This window comes from Passer montanus, unplaced genomic scaffold (assembly GCF_014805655.1).
Source record: "Passer montanus isolate IOZ18808 unplaced genomic scaffold, ASM1480565v1 scaffold98, whole genome shotgun sequence".
NCBI classification, from domain to species: Eukaryota; Metazoa; Chordata; class Aves; order Passeriformes; family Passeridae; genus Passer; species Passer montanus.
Genome location: NW_024375256.1, coordinates 2,012,925 through 2,031,481, shown reverse-complemented (window position 1 = coordinate 2,031,481; position 18,557 = coordinate 2,012,925). Strand labels below are relative to the sequence as shown.

At 54.5% G+C, this 18,557-nt stretch overlaps 1 protein-coding gene and 1 long non-coding RNA gene across 2 annotated transcripts in view; one reads left to right on the top strand and one right to left on the bottom strand.

The window, feature by feature from the left end:
* JPH3 (junctophilin 3) overlaps positions 1-15,964 on the top strand; it is a 48,310-nt gene extending 32,346 nt beyond the window's left edge. Inside the window, exons 4-5 of the mRNA XM_039696530.1 lie at positions 2,982-3,901; positions 14,391-15,964. Coding sequence (XP_039552464.1) covers positions 2,982-3,901; positions 14,391-14,471 — 1,001 coding nt within the window. The 3' untranslated portion in view covers positions 14,472-15,964. The remainder of the gene's footprint in view (positions 1-2,981; positions 3,902-14,390) is intronic.
* On the bottom strand, positions 15,586-18,001 carry LOC120496257. The gene is made up of 3 exons (XR_005626265.1): positions 17,456-18,001; positions 16,415-16,482; positions 15,586-15,721 (listed from the first exon to the last, which is right to left on the bottom strand). It is a non-coding gene; the product is annotated as an uncharacterized LOC120496257 (long non-coding RNA).
* Positions 18,002-18,557: the final 556 nt, after the last annotated feature.

The window sequence follows — 18,557 nt, the reverse complement described above, 5'->3', positions numbered from 1 at the left end:
GGATTGTGGGTGCTGAATGTGCCCCCGCTATTCAGAATTGTGGGTGCTGGATTTGTCACCCTTGTACAGGATTTTGGGAGCTGGATTTGTCACCCTTGTACAGGATTGTGGGTGCTGGCTGTGCCCCCCATATTCAGAATTGTTGGTTCTGGACGTGGCCTCCTCATTCAGGACCCTGGGTGCTGGCTGTGCTCCCCTGCAGGGTGCTGCAGGTCCCCAGTGCCACCCACAGCGTGCTGTGGTGGGTGCTGAGTGCCACCCACCCGCTGGGTGCTGGCTGTGCTCCCTTTCCACGGGATGCTGGGTGCTGGATGTGTTCTTGGCAGGGAGGTGGGTGTAGGTACCACCCACCTGGCACAGCGAGTGCCAGGGGCGCTGGGTGCCCCCTCAGAGGGGTTTGTGGGTGCTGTGGGACACCACAGAGGGGTCTATGCCCACCTCAGCATCAGTCCTGGGCACCGCTGGGCAGCTGCAGCTCCTGGAAGGTAAAAACAAAACTATCCCTGTTTTGTCTCCTGCAACGCCCTCTCGCCCATGGTTCCCATGCCCATCAGCCATGGGCATCTCCAGCTGCCCACCAACCCCAATTCCTGCACACAGCAGGATCACCCAGGCTTGGGTGGTGCTGCAGAACCGAATCCCCCAGAGAGACAGCAGCACACAGAGCCAGAGGCTCCCAAATCCCAAATGTGGCTCCTCAGCTTTGGCTTTGGAGCCTCGGAGGCCGGGCTCGGCTGCCTCCATCCCGCTGGAAATCCACGCTCGGTGCTGTGCATCCTCCTTCGCTCTCACAACCCTTCTTCCAGGAACATCACGTGCCCCGGGGCTAATTTTAGCTCCGGATAATTGTTGCACATCCTCGGGTGCCGAAAGGGCCCCGGTGCATCCGCGGAGTTCCTGCGCAAGGAAACGCCTCCATCCCTGCGGGCTGTGGGGCTGGGGGGCAGCAGTGCCCCAGCTGTGCCCCAGCTGTGCCCCAACACCCCCGGTTCTGCTCCTCCCAGAGCCCCAGCCCTCGGGGATTAACCCAGGAAAGGCAGAGCCCCCGGCGGATTGGGGCTGGGGAAGGTTTGGGATGAGGGGGATTTGCTGACATCTCCCTGGTGTGGCTGTGGGGAACATCTCAGGCTTCTTGTCCCCTCTCTGGGGCTCTGGGAACAGCAGCAGTGGGTGTAGCCAGGTTGTGGGGCCAGACATCAGCTCTGGAGGCCTTGGAGCTGGTGGGAAGCCTGCAACTCCCTGGAACTCCAGTAAAATCCCTGAACTGAGCAAGATAAAGCCCAAAAGCCAGGGACACCCCAAACCTTGGGTGAGCCTGTTCCCACAGGTGACTGTCCAGCTTTCTCACATTAAATCCTTTATTCCCTCTGTGCCTCAGCTTCCCATTTGGGATCTTGGAAGGTGGCTGGGACAGGAATGACTGGGAAAGAGCCCCCAAAAATCTTGTGTTTTATCCCAGAGACAGATATTCTGCAGGAAAACAGAGAGGTGAGCTCCACCTTTCTCCTTCTCAGCAATTTCCCAGCAATACCAGGATATTTCAGGGGCTCTGGATAAACCCCAGGAGATTCAGTCTCCCACATACAAAGAGGGAAAAAATGAAGGCTGGACTATGTGAGTATTGTCCCAAAAACTCGAGTCATCAGGAGACCATTTCCCATAAATTGCTTGGGTAGATTTCCAAGCAGTTTTTTCCACTATTTCCCTCCCTGCCATGGCTCCAGTGGGAATTCCAGCATTCCCTGTGTGTATCCCAGTCCTGGCAGCGGTGAAGACACATCCCAGCAGCTCCCCAAAAACATCCAAGAGAGAAAATTGCTCAGCAGAAGTGGAGAGACCCGAGCAGGCGCTCCTGAGCGTTTATTTTTAACGATGGCACAAAAATTGAGCTCTCCCTTTTCAAGACTCGTTTCTTGTCTCACCATAGCAATCACAATTAGATGCATTTCAGGGGCATTAGGCACTTAATATATTTATCAAATTATTCACCTAATTTAGCATGTCTTTAGCTGGGAATGACTGGAGAGGGGAAAAGGAGAATTAACCACTATTAACTCGCTTGAAATTGTTTGGTGTTTCATCAGTGATGAACACGTTGGAGGTTTTTGTTCCATGTTCCTCCAGCAGCAGAAGACATTCAGCCTCTCCTGAGGTGCCCATCCCAGGGTGACCCTCTCTGGGAAGTGTCTGAGCTGAAGGAATGAGGAGCCTCCAGTGGGATGAGGAGGATGGGGGGTGCTGGCCTCAGGTGGCCCTGAACAACCAGCCCTGTCCTTCCATCCCATCCTGGGGCTGAGCAGGGAAATCTCCATGTCCTGCTGGGCTGTGTGGGGCAGGAAAGCTCTCGGATGTGAGGTTTGTGCGTTTTTTCTTGCATACCTGCCCAGATGTGGCCATTTCCCTCCTGTACCCGGCAGAGGAAAACTGAGGCGGTTCCCATGCAGGAGGGGGGTGAGGGCTGTTGGTGTGGAGTGATCCCAGTGGCACCCAGGGTGATCCTGGTGACACCCAGCACACTCAGGGTGGTCCCAGTGGCACCCAGGACAATCCCAGTGTCACCCAGCACACCCAGGGTAGTCCCAGAGTCATCCAGCACACACAAACACAGAGCATAGGGTGTGCCACCAGCCACATCACAGATTTCCCTTCTCATGCTTCCAGACTGGGAACTGATAGGAAATGTGCTCAGATGGATCCCAAAAAACCATCAGAACCTCTTCCCAGCAGCTCTGCATCATGGTGCCTTCTCCACACCTCTGGAGTTGGAAAACCATTGCTGTGGTTCTGCAGGGCAGGGCTCAGGGCAGTTTTAGTGCCACACCAGTGACACTGCCGTCCCAATCCCACCCCATTTCTCCCCATCACCTAACCTTCTGCTCCCCATTCCATGCCACGAAAAACCCTCGGGGCATCCACGCACCAGAAATAATCCTGTTGCCTTTCCCCTCTCCCTTCTCTCCTCTCCACGACTGCCCCCGAAGGGCTCGAATGCCAGCGGCCGAAGCGGCAGAACTCGAGCGATGACATCGAGGTCCTGTCCACCGGGACGCCCCTGCAGCAAGAGAGCCCCGAGCTGTACCGCAAAGGGACCACCCCGTCCGACCTGACCCCCGAGGACAGCCCGCTGCAGAGCTTCCCCGCCAGCCCCTGCTCCACGCCGCCCCTCGGCCCCTCCTGCAGGAACAAGAGCACCCACTTCTCCAGGCAGGTCTCGGTGGACGAAGAGAGGGGCGGCGAGATCCAGATGTTGCTGGAGGGGCGTGGCGGGGATTACCTGCGCCCCAACAGCTGGAGCGAAGAGAAGGTGGGCGGGAGCCGTGCCGGGAGGAGCGGGACGATGCGCAGCGGGCAGCTGGGCTCCACCGCTGGCCCCGAAGACTACAGAGGTCGGAGCGGGGGACACAAACATTCGGCCTCCAACCACAAGCCGAGAGAGAGGTGGACAGATTCCCCAGCCACGGTTTCATGGACTTCCCACCACAGGTCCCACAACCACAGCTCAGGGAGCTCCAAGCTGCTTGAGCTGGACGAGGAGAAGATGAGCAATTACGAGATGGAGATGAAGCCCCTCATGAGGATGGATTCTTATATGCAAGAGATTCACACCCAAAAAAGACACTACAGCAAAGGGGGAGGCTGCAGGAGCGTGGCTGACGAGCACCGCGGGGAAGAGCGGGGCTTCGGGGTTCAGAGACTGAGGTCTAAGTCCCAGAACAAAGAGAATTTCAGGCCAGCTTCCTCTGCTGAGCCCACGGTGCAGAAACTGGAAAACCTGAGATTCGGGGACAAAGCTGAACCTCGGCTACTGAGGTGGGACTTAACCTTCTCCCCGCCACAGAAATCTTTACCTGTTGCACTAGAATCTGAAGAGGACAGTGGGGATGCGCTCAAATCCAGTACGGTGAGTGAGGGGACTGGGTCTGCAATTCTGGCCTGAAAGCCTCGGGCTGTTGTGGGGCTGAGTGGAGCGGGATGGGAGGGAAATTCGGAAAATGTGAATTATCGTGGGTTTGTGCCTTGAATCCCCTTTCCTCTCTTCTCCCATCCTGCTGGACGTTGATATGGAGTGTTCCCTGCAGACTGTGGTGGGAGCAGCAGGGTTTTCCCTGGAGGATGGAGTTTGGCAGCCCAGCCCCTGGGCCAGCAATAAAAATCCATTATTGCTGGGAATTTGGTGGGAAAGCTGCAGAAGCAGGCAAGGCATTGGTGATGTCCCTTGGGTTATGGTTACGGCCACAGAGCTTCCTGCTGCTCCAGCTCCTTGTGACACATCCCACCTGGGCTCCTCATTTTGGGGGAGATAAGGACACTTTGGGCATGAAGTGGCTGCTGGGAAGGTGTTCAGGAGAGAAGATAGAGTGATCTTAAAAGCTGCTGCAGAGTGGAAGGGAACAATCTGTTCTCCACGAACAGAATTAATGGGCTTAAAGTCAAGGAGGGTGAGCCATTAACCACGGCTAATGAGGTGAGGGCTGTAATGAACTGCCTGAAGAGGGGGGGTCTGAGGTTGGACATCACCAGCTCAGACAGGACCTGGACAGAGCTGAACCTCCTCAGGAGAAGGCTGAGCTGAGTGGGTTTTAGGGTTTTTTGCAGTCTTGTTTTTTGAGGATTCCTGGATTTCCCATTAGAAGCTTCCTCACTTGTTGTCCCTGTAGGTTTGGCATGACAGGAGAGGTGATAGGGTCTGCTGGGAGCCCTGGGGAAGCCACCACTGCCCCAAACTGTCCCTTGTCGAGTCAGTGCCAAACACAGGGCAGGGCTGGTCCCATGAGGACGCCCCAGACCTACCCAGGAGAAATGGAAAGCCTGTCACGCTCAGGAGGTGACATTTCAGCAGGAAGGAGCTAAATCTCCCTGTCAGGGGAGCACAGGATGGTGCCTGGTCACGAAACTGAAATGAATTTGTCAGTCAGGCCGAAAATTCAGGCGAGAGGCATCGAGGTGTGTGAGGTGTGGTGACATTTGCCATGGCTGCAGTGTCCCTGATCCTCCAGCACCTGCCAGCAGAGCCGAGGTGCAGAGAGGAGGGAGCACCTCGGGATGCAGGAAGGATGGATCTGCCTCAGCTTCCCTGCTGCAGCTGTGGATAAATCCCTCCCCAGAGCAGCCCAGAATGCAGGAAGGATGGTTGTGCCCCAGCTTCCCTGCTGGAGCTGTGGATAAATCCTGCCCACAGCAGTCTGGGATGCAGGAAGGATGGATCTGCCCCAGCTCCCCTGCTGATAAATCCCCCCCAGCAGTCTCAGATCTCTCTGCGTCCCCATCCCCAGGCTCAGGCTCAGCAGCTCCCACCCAGCACCGAGGGGGAGCTGAGAACAGGGGCTCCACAGGACACATCCTGCAGCCCTGGAAAACCAGAGCCATGCAGGCTGTCCTTGCCTGCCTGGGTAGCACTGGAGACATGACAGGCAGCATTAGGAGCCTGACAGGCTCCCAGAGGGGAAGAGCAGCAGCAGTAATTGCACAGACACAGCCCTGGCAGGGCTGTGGGATGCGCAGATGTTCCAGCACCTTTGACAACACAACCTGGGAGACACAGGGCCCCCAGGAGGGATGAAACCACAGTTTGTCCTCACAGCCACGTGATTTTGGGGAGATCAGTGGCACAAGCAGCCCTGGGCTGTGTCCCCACCCAGCCCATCAGATGTGCTCCCACCTCAGAGCTGTCACAAACCTCTCTCCACACGGCTGGAGGCAAACCGCCACCAACACATTCCTGGCTATTCCCAGTGAGTCCTGGCCACTAAGGAAGGGCCCAGCCTGCGTGGAGAAGTGCATGGAAAAGCCATTAGGATGCACATCCTACTTTGGAAGTGCTGGAGCTGTGGAGCAGCATGTTCAGTTTTCTCACATTCATAACCGAGGGTGGAACAGATGGCGAAGGTTTGGGAGGAAGCTAATGTAATACAGAGGAAGAGATAATATGTGGATTTAAATAACCCACAATGCCAGCAACAATTTGTTCTAGCAGGAATTGCACGGTGCTAGCAGGGTTTTGTTCCAGTGCCCTGGCAGAGAGCGGGTGGCTGGACAGGAGCAGGGGAAGGTGTAGGGGAGGAATGGGAGGTGCAGGATCTGTGCTCCAACCTCCTGCCCAAACCTGTGACCTCACCTGCCATCAGAAGCATTTCAGACTTGAGGGAGTGGTGAATCCCTGAGGAGGAGGAGGGGAAGGCTGAGGGGGAAGGATTTATCCCACAGACCCCACATCCATCTCCACGCAGCACAGGACACTCACACACTCCATCCTGCAAACTCCCCCTGCATCCTGCTCCTGCTCCACACCCCCCCCAGCAAATCAAGGCTCCCCAGCCCCCCCAAAAGCCCAGTTCCCCACGCTGGACTGAAATCCCCCTTCCCTGGGGCCTGTCAGGGCAAGGCAGCTGTGGGCAGGTGTGTGAGAGCCCACAGTGCTCCAGCCTGCTCACTCCTCTGGGTGCCAGCTGTGCCAGCTCCCTCAAAGGAGGGGCTCAAAGGGCAGCTCCCACCAGCTGGGCTCCCAGAGAAAGGAGCTGCCATGAGCAGGAGGGATGCTCGGAGCTGGGCACAGCTATTTTTGCCCTACCTGAGGTATCCCTGAGCAGAAGTGAGGTCACCCTCACAGCTTAGCTTGTTTTAAAAATAATCTGCCCTAAACCAGCTCTGCACAAGCTATCCATGAGCCCAGGGCTTGGCTCTGTGCTGGAGAGGCAGCTCCAGCTTCCAGAGGCAGCACACCTCTGGCAGTCATCCATGAGCCCAGGGCTTGGCTCTGTGCTGGAGAGGCAGCACACCTCTGGCAGTGCTGGAATGGGCTGGGGGTGCAGGTCTCACAAAATCACAACCCAAAAAAATCACCGCTCCTCATTCCTGTCTGTAAAACAAGCTGGGAGCCATGGGGCCTTGAATCCAAGCTTTCCCTAAGCTACACAGGCAGGAATGCAGACTCCACAAGAGGGGTCTGTAGGAGCTGTAGGAACTTTGTTCTCCTCTGTCACTTTTCCCCAGTCCTTTAAAAGAAGCTCCCAGAACCACCCCCCTTTGTTGGGGCTGCACACCACGAATTGAAAAATCCTCTCATAAAGGTCATTTCTTGAGGCCACGGCTCAGTAACCTCGATGAAATTCAGCACTGCTTGGTGTTGGCTCTCAGGGGATTTGGGGGTTTTGGGGTCACTGAGCCACACAAATGCTTTAAAATGACATTTAAGGACACCTAATCTCTCTGCCTCTGTGGGCACTGACCCCAGCACCCAGAGGACAAACTGAGAGCAATTGTCAGCATTGGGGCAGAGGAAAACCGGAGCCAATGTGCCAGGACTGGTGCCGGTGTTGTGGGATTTAGGGATTTATGGGAACGTCCCCATCCTTCCCAGCCTCAAAGGCCCACAAGACACAAAGCCTGGGCCTGGATGCTTCACAGGTTCCTTTGAGAACTAAAACAGGAAAGGAAAAAAGGAATTGAGAGACTGGAAAGGGAAAGGAGCTTTCTAAAACGCCAACGAGCGTTTTACCCACAAACCACAGCCCGTGGCAGGGCTGGGGAGGAAGGAAAGGGAGCAGATCTGCTTTCCTTCAGGTGCTGCACAACTGCTGCTTCTGGAAGGGAGGAGAAGCTTTGGGCACGGAGCAGCTCAGCGGGAAGGGCCAGGCTCGGGCACAGCCTGATCCATCATCATCATCCCCTGTCCCCACTCAGCAGCCGCCATCCCCGGCTCCCCCAGAGCCTTCAGGGACTCTGGCTGAGGGCACCGGGGCTGTGAGGGGGCACCGGGGCTGTGAGGGGGCACCGGGGCTGTGAGGGGGCTCCAGGCCCTGCCCCTCACGGTGCCCCCTCCCATGGCACCCCAGGGACGCGACATCCTTCAGGGACCGCCCTGCTCTTGCTGAGGGCACCGGGGGTGTGAGGGGACTGCAGGTCCGGCCCCTCACGGTGCCCTGTCTCACTGCACTGCAGGAACGCGAGGGCAGCAGCCCAGAGCCTTCAGGGACTCTGGCTGAGGGCACCGGGGGTGTGAGGGGCTCTAGACCCAGCCCCTCATGGTGCCCTGTCTCACTGCACCTCAGGAACACGAGGGCAGCAGCCCAGAGCCTTCAGGGACTCTGGTTAAGGGCACCGGGGTTGTGAGGGGGCACCGGGGCTGTGAGGGGGCTCCAGGACCGGCCCCTCACGGTGCCCTGTCCCATGGCACCGCAGGGACATGAGGGCAGCAGCCCAAAGCCTTCAGGGACCGCCCTGCTCTTGCTGAGGGCACCGGGGGTGTGAGGGGGCACTGGGGGTGTGAGGGGGCTCCAGGTCTGGCCCCTCACGGTGCCCTGTCCCATGGCACCGCAGGGACGCGAGGGCAGCAGCCCAGAGCCTTCAGGGACTCTGGCTGAGGGCACCGGGGGTGTGAGGGGGCACCGGGGCTGTGAGGGGGCTCCAGGTCTGGCCCCTCACAGTGCCCCTTCCCATAGTACCCCAGGGACGTGAGATCCTTCAGGGACCGCCCTGCTCTGGCTGAGGGCACCCAGGGGTGTGAGGGGCTCTAGACCCAGCCCCTCATGGTGCCCTGTCTCACTGCACTGCAGGAACACGAGGGCAGCAGCCCAGAGCCTTCAGGGCTGCCCTGCTCTGGCTGAGGGCACCGGGGGTGTGAGGGGGCACTGGGGGTGTGAGGGGGCTCCAGGTCTGTCCCCTCACGGTGCCCCTTCCCATGGCACCGCAGGGACGCGAGGGCAGCGCGGGGGTGTGAGGGGGCCTGCCCTGCTCTGGCTGAGGGCACCGGGGGTGTGAGGGGGCACCGGGGCTGTGAGGGGGCTCTAGACCCAGCCCCTCACGGTGCCCTGTCTCATTGCACCGCAGGAACACGAGGGCAGCAGCCTAGAGCCTTCAGGGCCGCCCTGCTCTAGACCCAGCCCCTGGGGGTGTGAGGGGGCACCGGGGCTGTGAGGGGGCTCCAGGCCCGGCCCCTCACGGTGCCCTGTCCCATGGCACCCCAGGGACGCGAGGGCAGCAGCCCAGAGCCTTCAGGGACCGCCCTGCTCTTGCTGAGGGCACCGGGGCTGTGAGGGGGCACTGGGGGTGTGAGGGGGCTCCAGGTCTGTCCCCTCACGGTGCCCCTTCCCATGGCACCGCAGGGACGCGAGGGCAGCAGCCCAGAGCCGTCCCCGGCTCTCCCCCGCAGCATCACACAAAGCAAATCCCGGCCCAAATGCAAAAAATTCCCGGGTAAAGAACAGCAGCAGAGGCTCTGAAGGCATCTCCCGGCTGCGGGATCTCCGAGAGCCGCCCGTGCCCCCGCGGGGGTGGCGGGGAGGGATCCCGGCAGCCTCTCGCTCCCTCCCTCCCCCGGCAGCGAGCGGCAGAGGGGCGGATTTGCCAGCAGCTATTGCAGGCAGGTTTCGCTGTCGCTGGGGAAGGCAGGAGCACGCAGCCAATCTGCAGGGAGCTGCCGAGCTGCCGGAGCCGGGGGTGCGGGCAGGGGACTCGGCTCAGCCTCCCCCGGCACGGGAAAAGGGATGGAGCCCGGCACCGGCACCTCCCCGCTGGATCTCCCCTTGCTGTGGCAATATGACACGAAATGAAGGAATCTCACACGCTGAGATGTCCAAGGCAAAAAAAAGACGCGTTTATTTCCTGACTTGGATGTTTATAGAATTCCAAAAGTGACCGTGGATTGGAGGATGAAATTGCTACCTCTCCAACCACACATCAAACCAACAGCCCATCAGTTCTCTTTTCCTGGAAAGGAAAGCAAAACAATCATTATTTACATGAAAAGTGCGTGAGAAACTCCATTACAAAAATGTAAACATCAGAAGGCTTACAAGAACTTTAGAAGAACAGGGCGACCCCCTTGCCAGAGCTGCCAGATTATTCCTGAAGGAATTCATCCCAGGTGGAGATGAATTTTCCTTTTGGAGGCACATTTCGCCCTAAAGGTCGTAAAATGAGTTAGAAATAAAAGCTGGGTGTTTTCTCCACCCCAACCTGCTTGGGGTGTGAAGCTTCCCTGTGCATGGAGGTGTTCCCATTTGGCTGCTTTGGGATGAAGGGACCTGGGGACTTGTTTTGCATTCACCTTCCTGGGATTAAACCCTGTGATTTATCCCTGTGGCCTTTCAGGTTTTCCCATTTATTCCTTTCCCCATTGGGAGCCATCCCCAGGTATCCCAACACAATCATCCCTGGGTTTTCCTCATTCCTCTCATCTCAACCAACCAGATTCACCTCAATCCCAGCTGGCAGCTGTGTGCCCAGACAAACAGAAGCCATCACTTCATGGCAATCAGGAGGAAGAGGAGTCCTGTTGCCATCACAGCTCTGGAATGAGGCAGGGCTGAGCATTGCTGCAGGGGTTGTCTCTTCTTAAATAATAATCACTAACTGTTCCTCCTCTAATCCCTTTCGTGTTCAGACAACCTGAGGTAAATAATCTTCAGAGAGAAATGGGATGTTCAACTCAACAGGGTCCTTTTCAAAGCCTTTTCATCTCCAGGGCCTTTTATGTACTTAGGAGCACCTTCCTGGCTCTGCTCCTATCACTGGATGTGGGGGTTGAGCCCAATTCCATACCTTACCTTGGAAAATTTGGGGCCAAACACCAGCTTTTGACTGCATTAGAACCAAATTTTGACTGCTGTTTTTAGAATAAAAATCTTAAAATGAGAGCTTCAAACATACCTGAACAAACACTGAGTTCAATCCCAGCAGCTGGAAGGTGAGGACTGAACCTGGGGTGACAAATCAGTTCGTTAAGAGGCTAAAGGATCTCTAAGAGGACAACCTCTCATTTTTTAGCCTTTTTCCCCCTAGAAGCAGTTTTTTCCATCCCACCCAACTCACTTTCACTCACACAAGCACTTTTAGCATCTCCTGGGCCCCTTCCTGGAGCCACGGGAGCTGCTGCAATCCGCTGGAGAAAGCCAAGTGGCTCCCTGATGTTTCCTTTGCTAAATGCTCCTTAACCATTTCACAGAGCCTGTTCCTGGCAAGGATGTGACAATTCAGCACAAATGTCACCAAGCTGCTAAGTTTGCAGCCCTTTCTGCAGTGCTGAGGCTGGAAAATGGTGCATATCTATTTTTTTTCTCTTTTTTTTTTTGCTGATCCAAGTCCTTAGTAATTACACTTAATAGATCCCGGAGGGATTCCTAGGTAACCTGCACTCTGGTTTCCATGGCAGAGAGGCAGAGCTTGTACCCTGTGATAACAGATAATAATGGATTGCTAATGCTTAAATTAATTATGCCACAATTGCATTTGTAAACCAGCTGTCCATCGTATTCCCAGAAAAACTCCGGAGTTGCTACACAACAGTTCCAGGATAAAAACAAACAAGGCAGAGGGGCAGGAATTACTCTACAGCTACAATTACTGTTATTACTCCTGGGCCATAACCATGGCTTATTCCTGTTTTAGTGTTTCCATGGGTTAAGGTCTAAGTTTCTGTTCTTTAAGCTTGGAAACAAAGCTTAAAAATCCTTGAAGATCCAACCTGTTGATAGAGAAGGATCCTTTTGCCCAGCTGATATTGGTGTAGATTCTCATCCTTGGCAGATGTTTTCCTCCTCCTGTGAAGGACTCCAGGGATATTATTGTAAAAAAAATTGAAATTTGGCCCCACCAAACTGTGACAGCAACAGGCAAAGCTGCAAATCAGGGGCTGCGTCTCCTCTTTTTAAAGGCTCCTGTTGGAGGTTGGAACACAGTGGGAAGGGTTTAAAAGCCACTGGTTTTAAAGCACTGGTTCTTTGCTGCAGCAAAAGGGAGCTCAGTGCCCTGCAGCCAGGCTGGGCTCAGCAAAGCCTCTCCTCCAAAGCTCAGCTCCAGCACTGATCCATCTCCTGCCCTGGCACGGAGCAGGAATGATGCTCAGCGCTGTCTCATCTCCCAGGCCATCCCTGCCACGGGAGGGGAGAAGGGCAAACCTTCCCCCTGCACAGAGGGGAAGGCAGTGAGACCTCATGAGCCAGAAATCAGGCAGACAGAAGCATTGAGAAGTGCAGCAGGATCCGTAATTGGAGCTGAAACAGAAGCTTTGGAGGGGCAAAACTGCTCATCCAGCAGCAGCTGCCATTCCCTGCCATTCCCACCTGGACAGCAGCACAGGGAAGAGGGGGTTAAAAACAGGGAGCTGTAAAAAGGAGGCAGAATTTGTCAGCTGGATTTGAGTTGATTAGTTCAAAGAGCTCCCACCCCAGCCTGGTCATCCTGTTCCTGGGATGGGAAATGTGGCAGATCCCGTGCCTGCAGTGGCAAAGGAAGGATTTTCTCCTGCCCCTGCCCTGAGGGATGCTGGGATGAGGATCCCAGCCTGAGCAGAGCCTCTGTGCACGGGGATCCAGGGGTGCTGCTGTGAGCAGGTGTTGGATCCCCGCAGTTTTCCAGCTGAGGGCACAGCTTTGATGGCCTGTGTGTAAATCACAGAACAACGGGATCATTTACCAGGAAAATGCTCTGGAATTGAGTCCCACCATTCCCCCAGCACTGCTCCATGTCCCCAAGTGCCACATCCACACAGCTCCAGAGATGGAGACTCCGCCACTGCCCTGGGTGAAGAATTACTCCCAAATATCCAATCCGAACCTCCCTGGTACAACTCGAGGCTGATTCCTCTTGTCCTGCTGCTGTTTCTTGGGAGAAGTGAAGGCTGAGCTCCCTCCCCAAGGGCTGGACCTCGGCTGCATCCCAAAGTGAGGGAACAGGGAATCGGAGCAGGGGCAGCGCTGGCTGTGCTGTTTTGGCAGGGAATTCCTCCATGGAGCAGCCCAGGGATGGGGCTGAGCCCTCCCTGGCTGCAGGGCCGGGGCAGGAGCTCGTTCTGTGCCTCGGCGGGGCCGTGCCAAGGCAAACAATGACACTGATAATCGCCTGCAATCTGTTATTATATTACCAGCAGCTCAAAAACCCTAAAACCCAATAATCTTCTGAAATGCAGCTAATCCCTCCCAGCGCCAGCAAGGCCGGGCTTGGCACGGCCGGGCTGGGGAAGGGAAGGAGCAGCGAGCAGGGGGTGGTTGCTGCCTTTGGAAGCTTTTCGTGGCACAGGAGGAGAGGTTTGCCGGGAGCAGCCAGCCCTGGATGGGTACCTGGCTGCTCTCCGCAATCCCTGCCTTGGCTTGGCTGCCTTTGACCCTGTTGCTAAGCTACAAATATGCCTTTCCAGCAGGCTCCAGCATCCTCGCTCCCACCCACTCCCAAACGCCAGCTGAATCAGGCTGCTCGGAACAGAAACCATCCCCGGGCAGCCGGGAGCTGCTTCTTCCCGTTCCTTTTCCAGCAGCTCCGCAGAGCCACCCAGAGAAAGCTCCCAAGGAGTGCCCAGCCCTGTCCCCTCTCCATCCCAGCGACGTGGGGAGCGCCAGGAGGGGGCAGGAGCCTGGGGAAAGGCGTTTGGAGCATGCCAGGGCTGGGATGCAGCAGGAATAGCTGAGGATCCCAGCGGCTCCAAGAAAAAGCAACCACCCACCTGCTGCCAGCAGCACCCGCCCTGTGCGAGCCACGCTCACACCGTGGCACCAGGGATGAGGTGCCAGGCTGGATGAGGTGCCAGGCTGGATGAGGTGCCAGGGATGTTTTCCTGACCAGTGTCCTGCAGGGTTGGCTGCGGTGCCCTGATGTTCCTGGGATGTTGGTGGGGTCCCACGGGATTGTCCAGCATGTGCTCCAGGGGGAGCAATGGATCCTCCCCAAGGGATTGAACCTTTCCTGGGATGTCCAGCCCAGCTGGGGTCGGGGTGTGCACATTGTGTTCCTGCAATGCTTTTCAAGTGAAATCACTGAATCCTGGCATGGTTTGGTGGGGAAGGGACCTTAAAGCCCATCCCATGCCACCCCTGCCATGGCAGGAACATCTTCCACCATTCCAGGGTGCTCCAAGCCCTGTCCAGCCTGGCCTTGGCACTGCCAGGTGGTTCCCAGGAGCTTCATTTGGTCCATATAAACTCAGGAAAGGTTATTAGAGCATTCCCAAAATGTTGCCTGAACATGGACGCCCATGTGCTGGCCTGATGTCCAGGACACCTGGAAAACAACTGTGTTTATTGGGAAATGTCCTGGACACTTCAAGCCATCCCCAAACCACTCTAAGATCCCATATAACCTGCTTTTTTGTTTTTGTTTTTTTTTCCTTTTCATTCACCACCCAATAAACAACCAATTTTAGTTCTGTTTTTTAAGGCCAGAATTCCTACGGGAGTGGCATGGGATGATCCATGATCCATCAGGGGGTACAGCCAAGTGTTTGTTTGGCAGCTTCAAAAATCCTCCAAGGGTTCCTGGGCACTTGGGGAGGTGTCAGTTGGGATCTGTTCATCCCCAGAGCTGCCTGGACTCCCCAGAGCAAATTGTCCTGGTTTCCCCCCAGATTCTCCTGCAGAATTCCAAGGATCCATCTAACTCCTGTCCTTCTCTTTCTCTTGCAGGGTTCAGCTCCCATCCTGGTAGTCATGGTGATCTTACTAAATATTGGAGTCGCCATTTTGTTTATTAACTTTTTCATCTAATTCAAGACTGTCTTGTTTGCAAAAATAACAGTTACATGTATGAATGGGGGAAAAAAAAACAAAAACAAAACAAAAAAATCAGAACCAAACAACAACAACAAAACAAAAAAAAAACAAAGAAAGGGAAAAATCATAACTCGAACTGTCCTCTGACAATTTCAAAGTCTTTTCACAGAAGAACAACAAATGATCGAGTCTCACTCACAGTTTGCCTTTTTTCCTGGGTAATGTTTTTTGGATTTTAGCCAAAATTCTTTGCTTGTATAACACTATGCTGTGTGGCATGGCAAAATGCTATCAACACTCTGCCCCCCCAACACTGGGAAGGATGAGAAGGAATCCCAACAAAAGAAAAAACCTCGTTTCCCTTCCCTTCACCCCCCCAACAAAAGGAAATAATTGTCTTTGTAACAACAGCAATGAACCCCAAAATGGAGATGAGACGAGGGGACCATGGGGAGAGTTTGGGTGGAGTGGGGACGGGTTCTGGGATGCTCCAGGCTGAGTTTCCCAGGGAAATGCACAACAGCTTTAATGATAAATGGGAGAGAAAAGCAAAATATGGCTTTTCACCTCTTGGAAATGGAGGAATGCTGCTGTGAGAAGGAGGAGAGAAGGAGCACAGGGAAGGGATGAACCCTGTCTGGATGGGAAAATGGCAGAACAGGCCCCGTTCTGATCCTTGTTTTTAAAACAAAAATTGGCTTTTTGCAGAATTCCTCGGGGCAGGGGGGGAATAGGGAACACGAGGTGTGAGCAGCAGCCCCAGCACCCTCCTGCCTTCACTCCTCCTCCCCAGGCTGCTCCTCACCCATGGCAAGGCAGGAAAACCACCCAGAGCTACTTTTAATTCACAGCCAATTTCTCCTGGCTAAAAAATTCCCCAAAAAAACCCTGGAGGCACCTCCAGCAGCACGGATGGAGTGGCTGATGGTGCTGTGCTGGTGAGGAGCATCCAGCCCATCCCAAAAAATGTGCACAGGGAGCAGGGTGGGGAGGGACAGGGGACAGAGGGCTCAATTCCAATCCACTGAGGATGACAATAAAACAAAACCAAGCAAAAATCCAACTGTTTCTCAAAGGCACCTGGGGAGGAGCACCTGGAGCATGTCCCAGAGAGGAGGGAGAGGGTGGTGGGTTTGTCTCTTACATCTTGCTGTGGACTGTTTCAGACATCATGCTTGGGCTCTGAGCATGTAGTATTTTGCACTTTGTAATGCAGGATGTATATTCCAGCTTCCAACATGTCCCTGTATTAAAAAAAAAAAAAAAGAAAAAAAAAGAAGAAAAAAAAAAAGAAAAAAAAAAGAAAATCAAACCAAACATCATTGGCAATGGCAGCCTCTAAGGATGTATTTTCTTTCTTTTTTTTTTTTCTATGTCACTTAATTTGTTCGTTTCTACCATCTTTGTACTATGCCTGCCTTGATTTTTGTCCCCTCCCTGTCCCCACGGATAACCTGCATACTCATTAAAGATGCGTATCCCTGTTCTGAGCTGTCCTGGTGCCGATCACAGCGTGCTCCCAGCCCCAGCCCTGGGCAGCAGCGTTCCCAGAGCTCCCAGCCCTGCCCTCGGTGCTCCCCCACCAGCAGCTCCCACGGCTCCTTTGGGATTTGGGGACCAAATCCCACCCTCATCCCCCCCTGCAGCTGCAGCAGGAGAAGGGTGCAGGAGGGTGGCAGCTCCCGAGGGGGGTGAGACCCTCCCAGGAGATTTTGGGGGTGGGGAAGGAGGGAAAAGCCCTCCCCGACATTCACGTCCAGAGTTGTTGGATCCAGCCCGGACTCGTGGACTCAGCTTTGCTTTGCTTCTGTTTTAGCTGTTTCTCTGCTACCTTTTCAGCAGATTTCTTATTACACTGCACTGGATTGCTATATTTTTAACCAGAAATAAACTAAGGATTAGAGCATGTGCCAGTTAAATTCAGTTCTTTTCCTTACATGGTCTGATTCCCTCCTGTCGCAGTTTTGCTTCCTCTTCTCCTTCCTTTTCCTTTCCAGGCACAGGGCTATGGGTGGACAGGGGAAAGGATAATTTTGAAATTCCATTTTCCACAGTAACTGTCCATCATCTTCCCACCTCTTCCTTTTTTTGTGTTGTTTTGGATTTTCCTTTTGGGTCCTTAGTCATAATTTTTTTTTCCCCTCTTCAAGGCTTGCTGCACACTTGAAATGAAACAAACCAATGAAATGAACCAAAAAACCCCATTTATTGGGATTGCAGCCTTGGGAATTCACCCCTGGGATTTGGAATTCTGCTTCTACTCTTTGGAAAGACTCTCAAGGACTTTTTTTTTCGTGCATTTGAGTGCAGGGCACAAAGGTCCTGTCAGGAGCAGGTTGAACAGAGCCCTGCAGACACAGATATTTGGATATCTGTAAAACAGCACCAAAATGCCTCTTGCTATCCATCAAATAAAAGCACTGGTGGTTTCTTGACTGGATTTTCCCCCCTGCTGCCTGCCCAGTTATTCCTGCTCTTGCCCCTGGAGCAGCACAGGATTTTTCAGCTCTCTGTTCCACTCTGTCAAGCTAAGGTTTACTCAGTAGGAAAGAAGCCACAGACTAATATTAATTGGCTCCCAACCCACACGGTCCAAAATAATGATTCCTTTCTTAATCCCAGGGAGTTGAGCAATTTGTCTCAGTCCTGGGCTTTTCACATTTGCCCAAGGCCAGAAATATTCCTGAGAAGTAGCCCAGAGAGAGAGGTAATTCAGTGTATTTCCCTGTCTTATGAGCCTGGCTCCTGCAGATCTACCTAAGGCCCATAAAAATGCCCATCAAGGTGGGCCATAAATCCAGGGAAATTATCCAGCCCTGCTGCTTTATGTCCAGGCTGGCAGCTGCACTTGGTCAGTTGAAGGTTTGGATCATTTTTTAAGGCTGCATTGGAATTTTTATGTTCTGCCAGCACAGAGGGGGCTGGCACAGCAGAGCCATTGGGAAGGGGGAATTTGGGAAGGGAGATTTGGATCCCACCTGTGTGAGAGGGGCTGCTCCAGCACTGCATCCTTGGGAAAAGCAAGAAGGAAGGAAGACAAAGCCCCTGCGCCACGTCAGCTGCTCCCAGCCCATCTGGTGTCTGGGTGCTTGTACCCAAGACCCAGATTCCAGCACTCCCCAGAGCCTCAGCTCCAGAGATCCGAGCTGTGGCAGCATCCCTGCCAGGAAAACAGCCAGACTGCATCGGAAGGGGAGGAGCGACAGGAGAAACAGGGTGGGACCCAGGCAAGGGCTTAATTGAGACCTAAGGGCTAATTACACAGGCAGCTTTGGATGGAAAGCAGGGATTTTTGGAAGCTGTCACACAGACAGGGTGGCTCCAGAGGGCTGTGCTGAGGCAGGATGGAGCGGGGATGGGATGGGATCTCCTGAGCTGGGGGTGAGGGGTTTGCAGAGAACAGAATCCTGACAGTGACAGCTTTTCCAGCTTTAGGGAACAGCTCAGCTCCTTGCACAGCTCCTGAATGACTGCAGCAGCTGTGGGATCACCAGATCATGGAATGGGTTGGGTTGGAAGGGATCTTAAAGCTCATCCTGTCCCACCCCTGCCATGGACACCTTCCACTGTCCCAGGCTGCTCCAAGCCCCATCCAACCTGACCTGGGGCACTTCCAGGGATCCAGGGACAGCCACAGCTTCTCTGGGCACCTGTGCCAGGGCCTGTCCACCCTCACAGGGAGTGACAGCTTCTCTGGGCACCTGTGCCAGGGCCTGTCCAACCTCACAGGGAGTAGCAAATCCCCCCAAACTTTGCACAAAAAGATGTGAACTTACCCAAGTGAAAGAACAAGGTGAGTGACTGAGCAAGTGAGGGATTCCTTCCTGGATTACCGAGAAATGCTTTTTCACCTTTCCCAGATCATCAATAAATGCTTTGTTTTCACTTTTCCCAGATCATCAATAAATGCTTTGTTTTCACTTTTCCCAGATCATCAATAAATGCTTTGTTTTCTCCTCTCCCAGGTTATCAGTAAATGGTTTGTTTTCACCTCTCACCTCTGTTATTTCGTGGGGAAGGTCCCTCCCTGCCAGCCATGTTTTTATCTCACCAATTAAAGCTCCCTGTCAGCTCTATTTA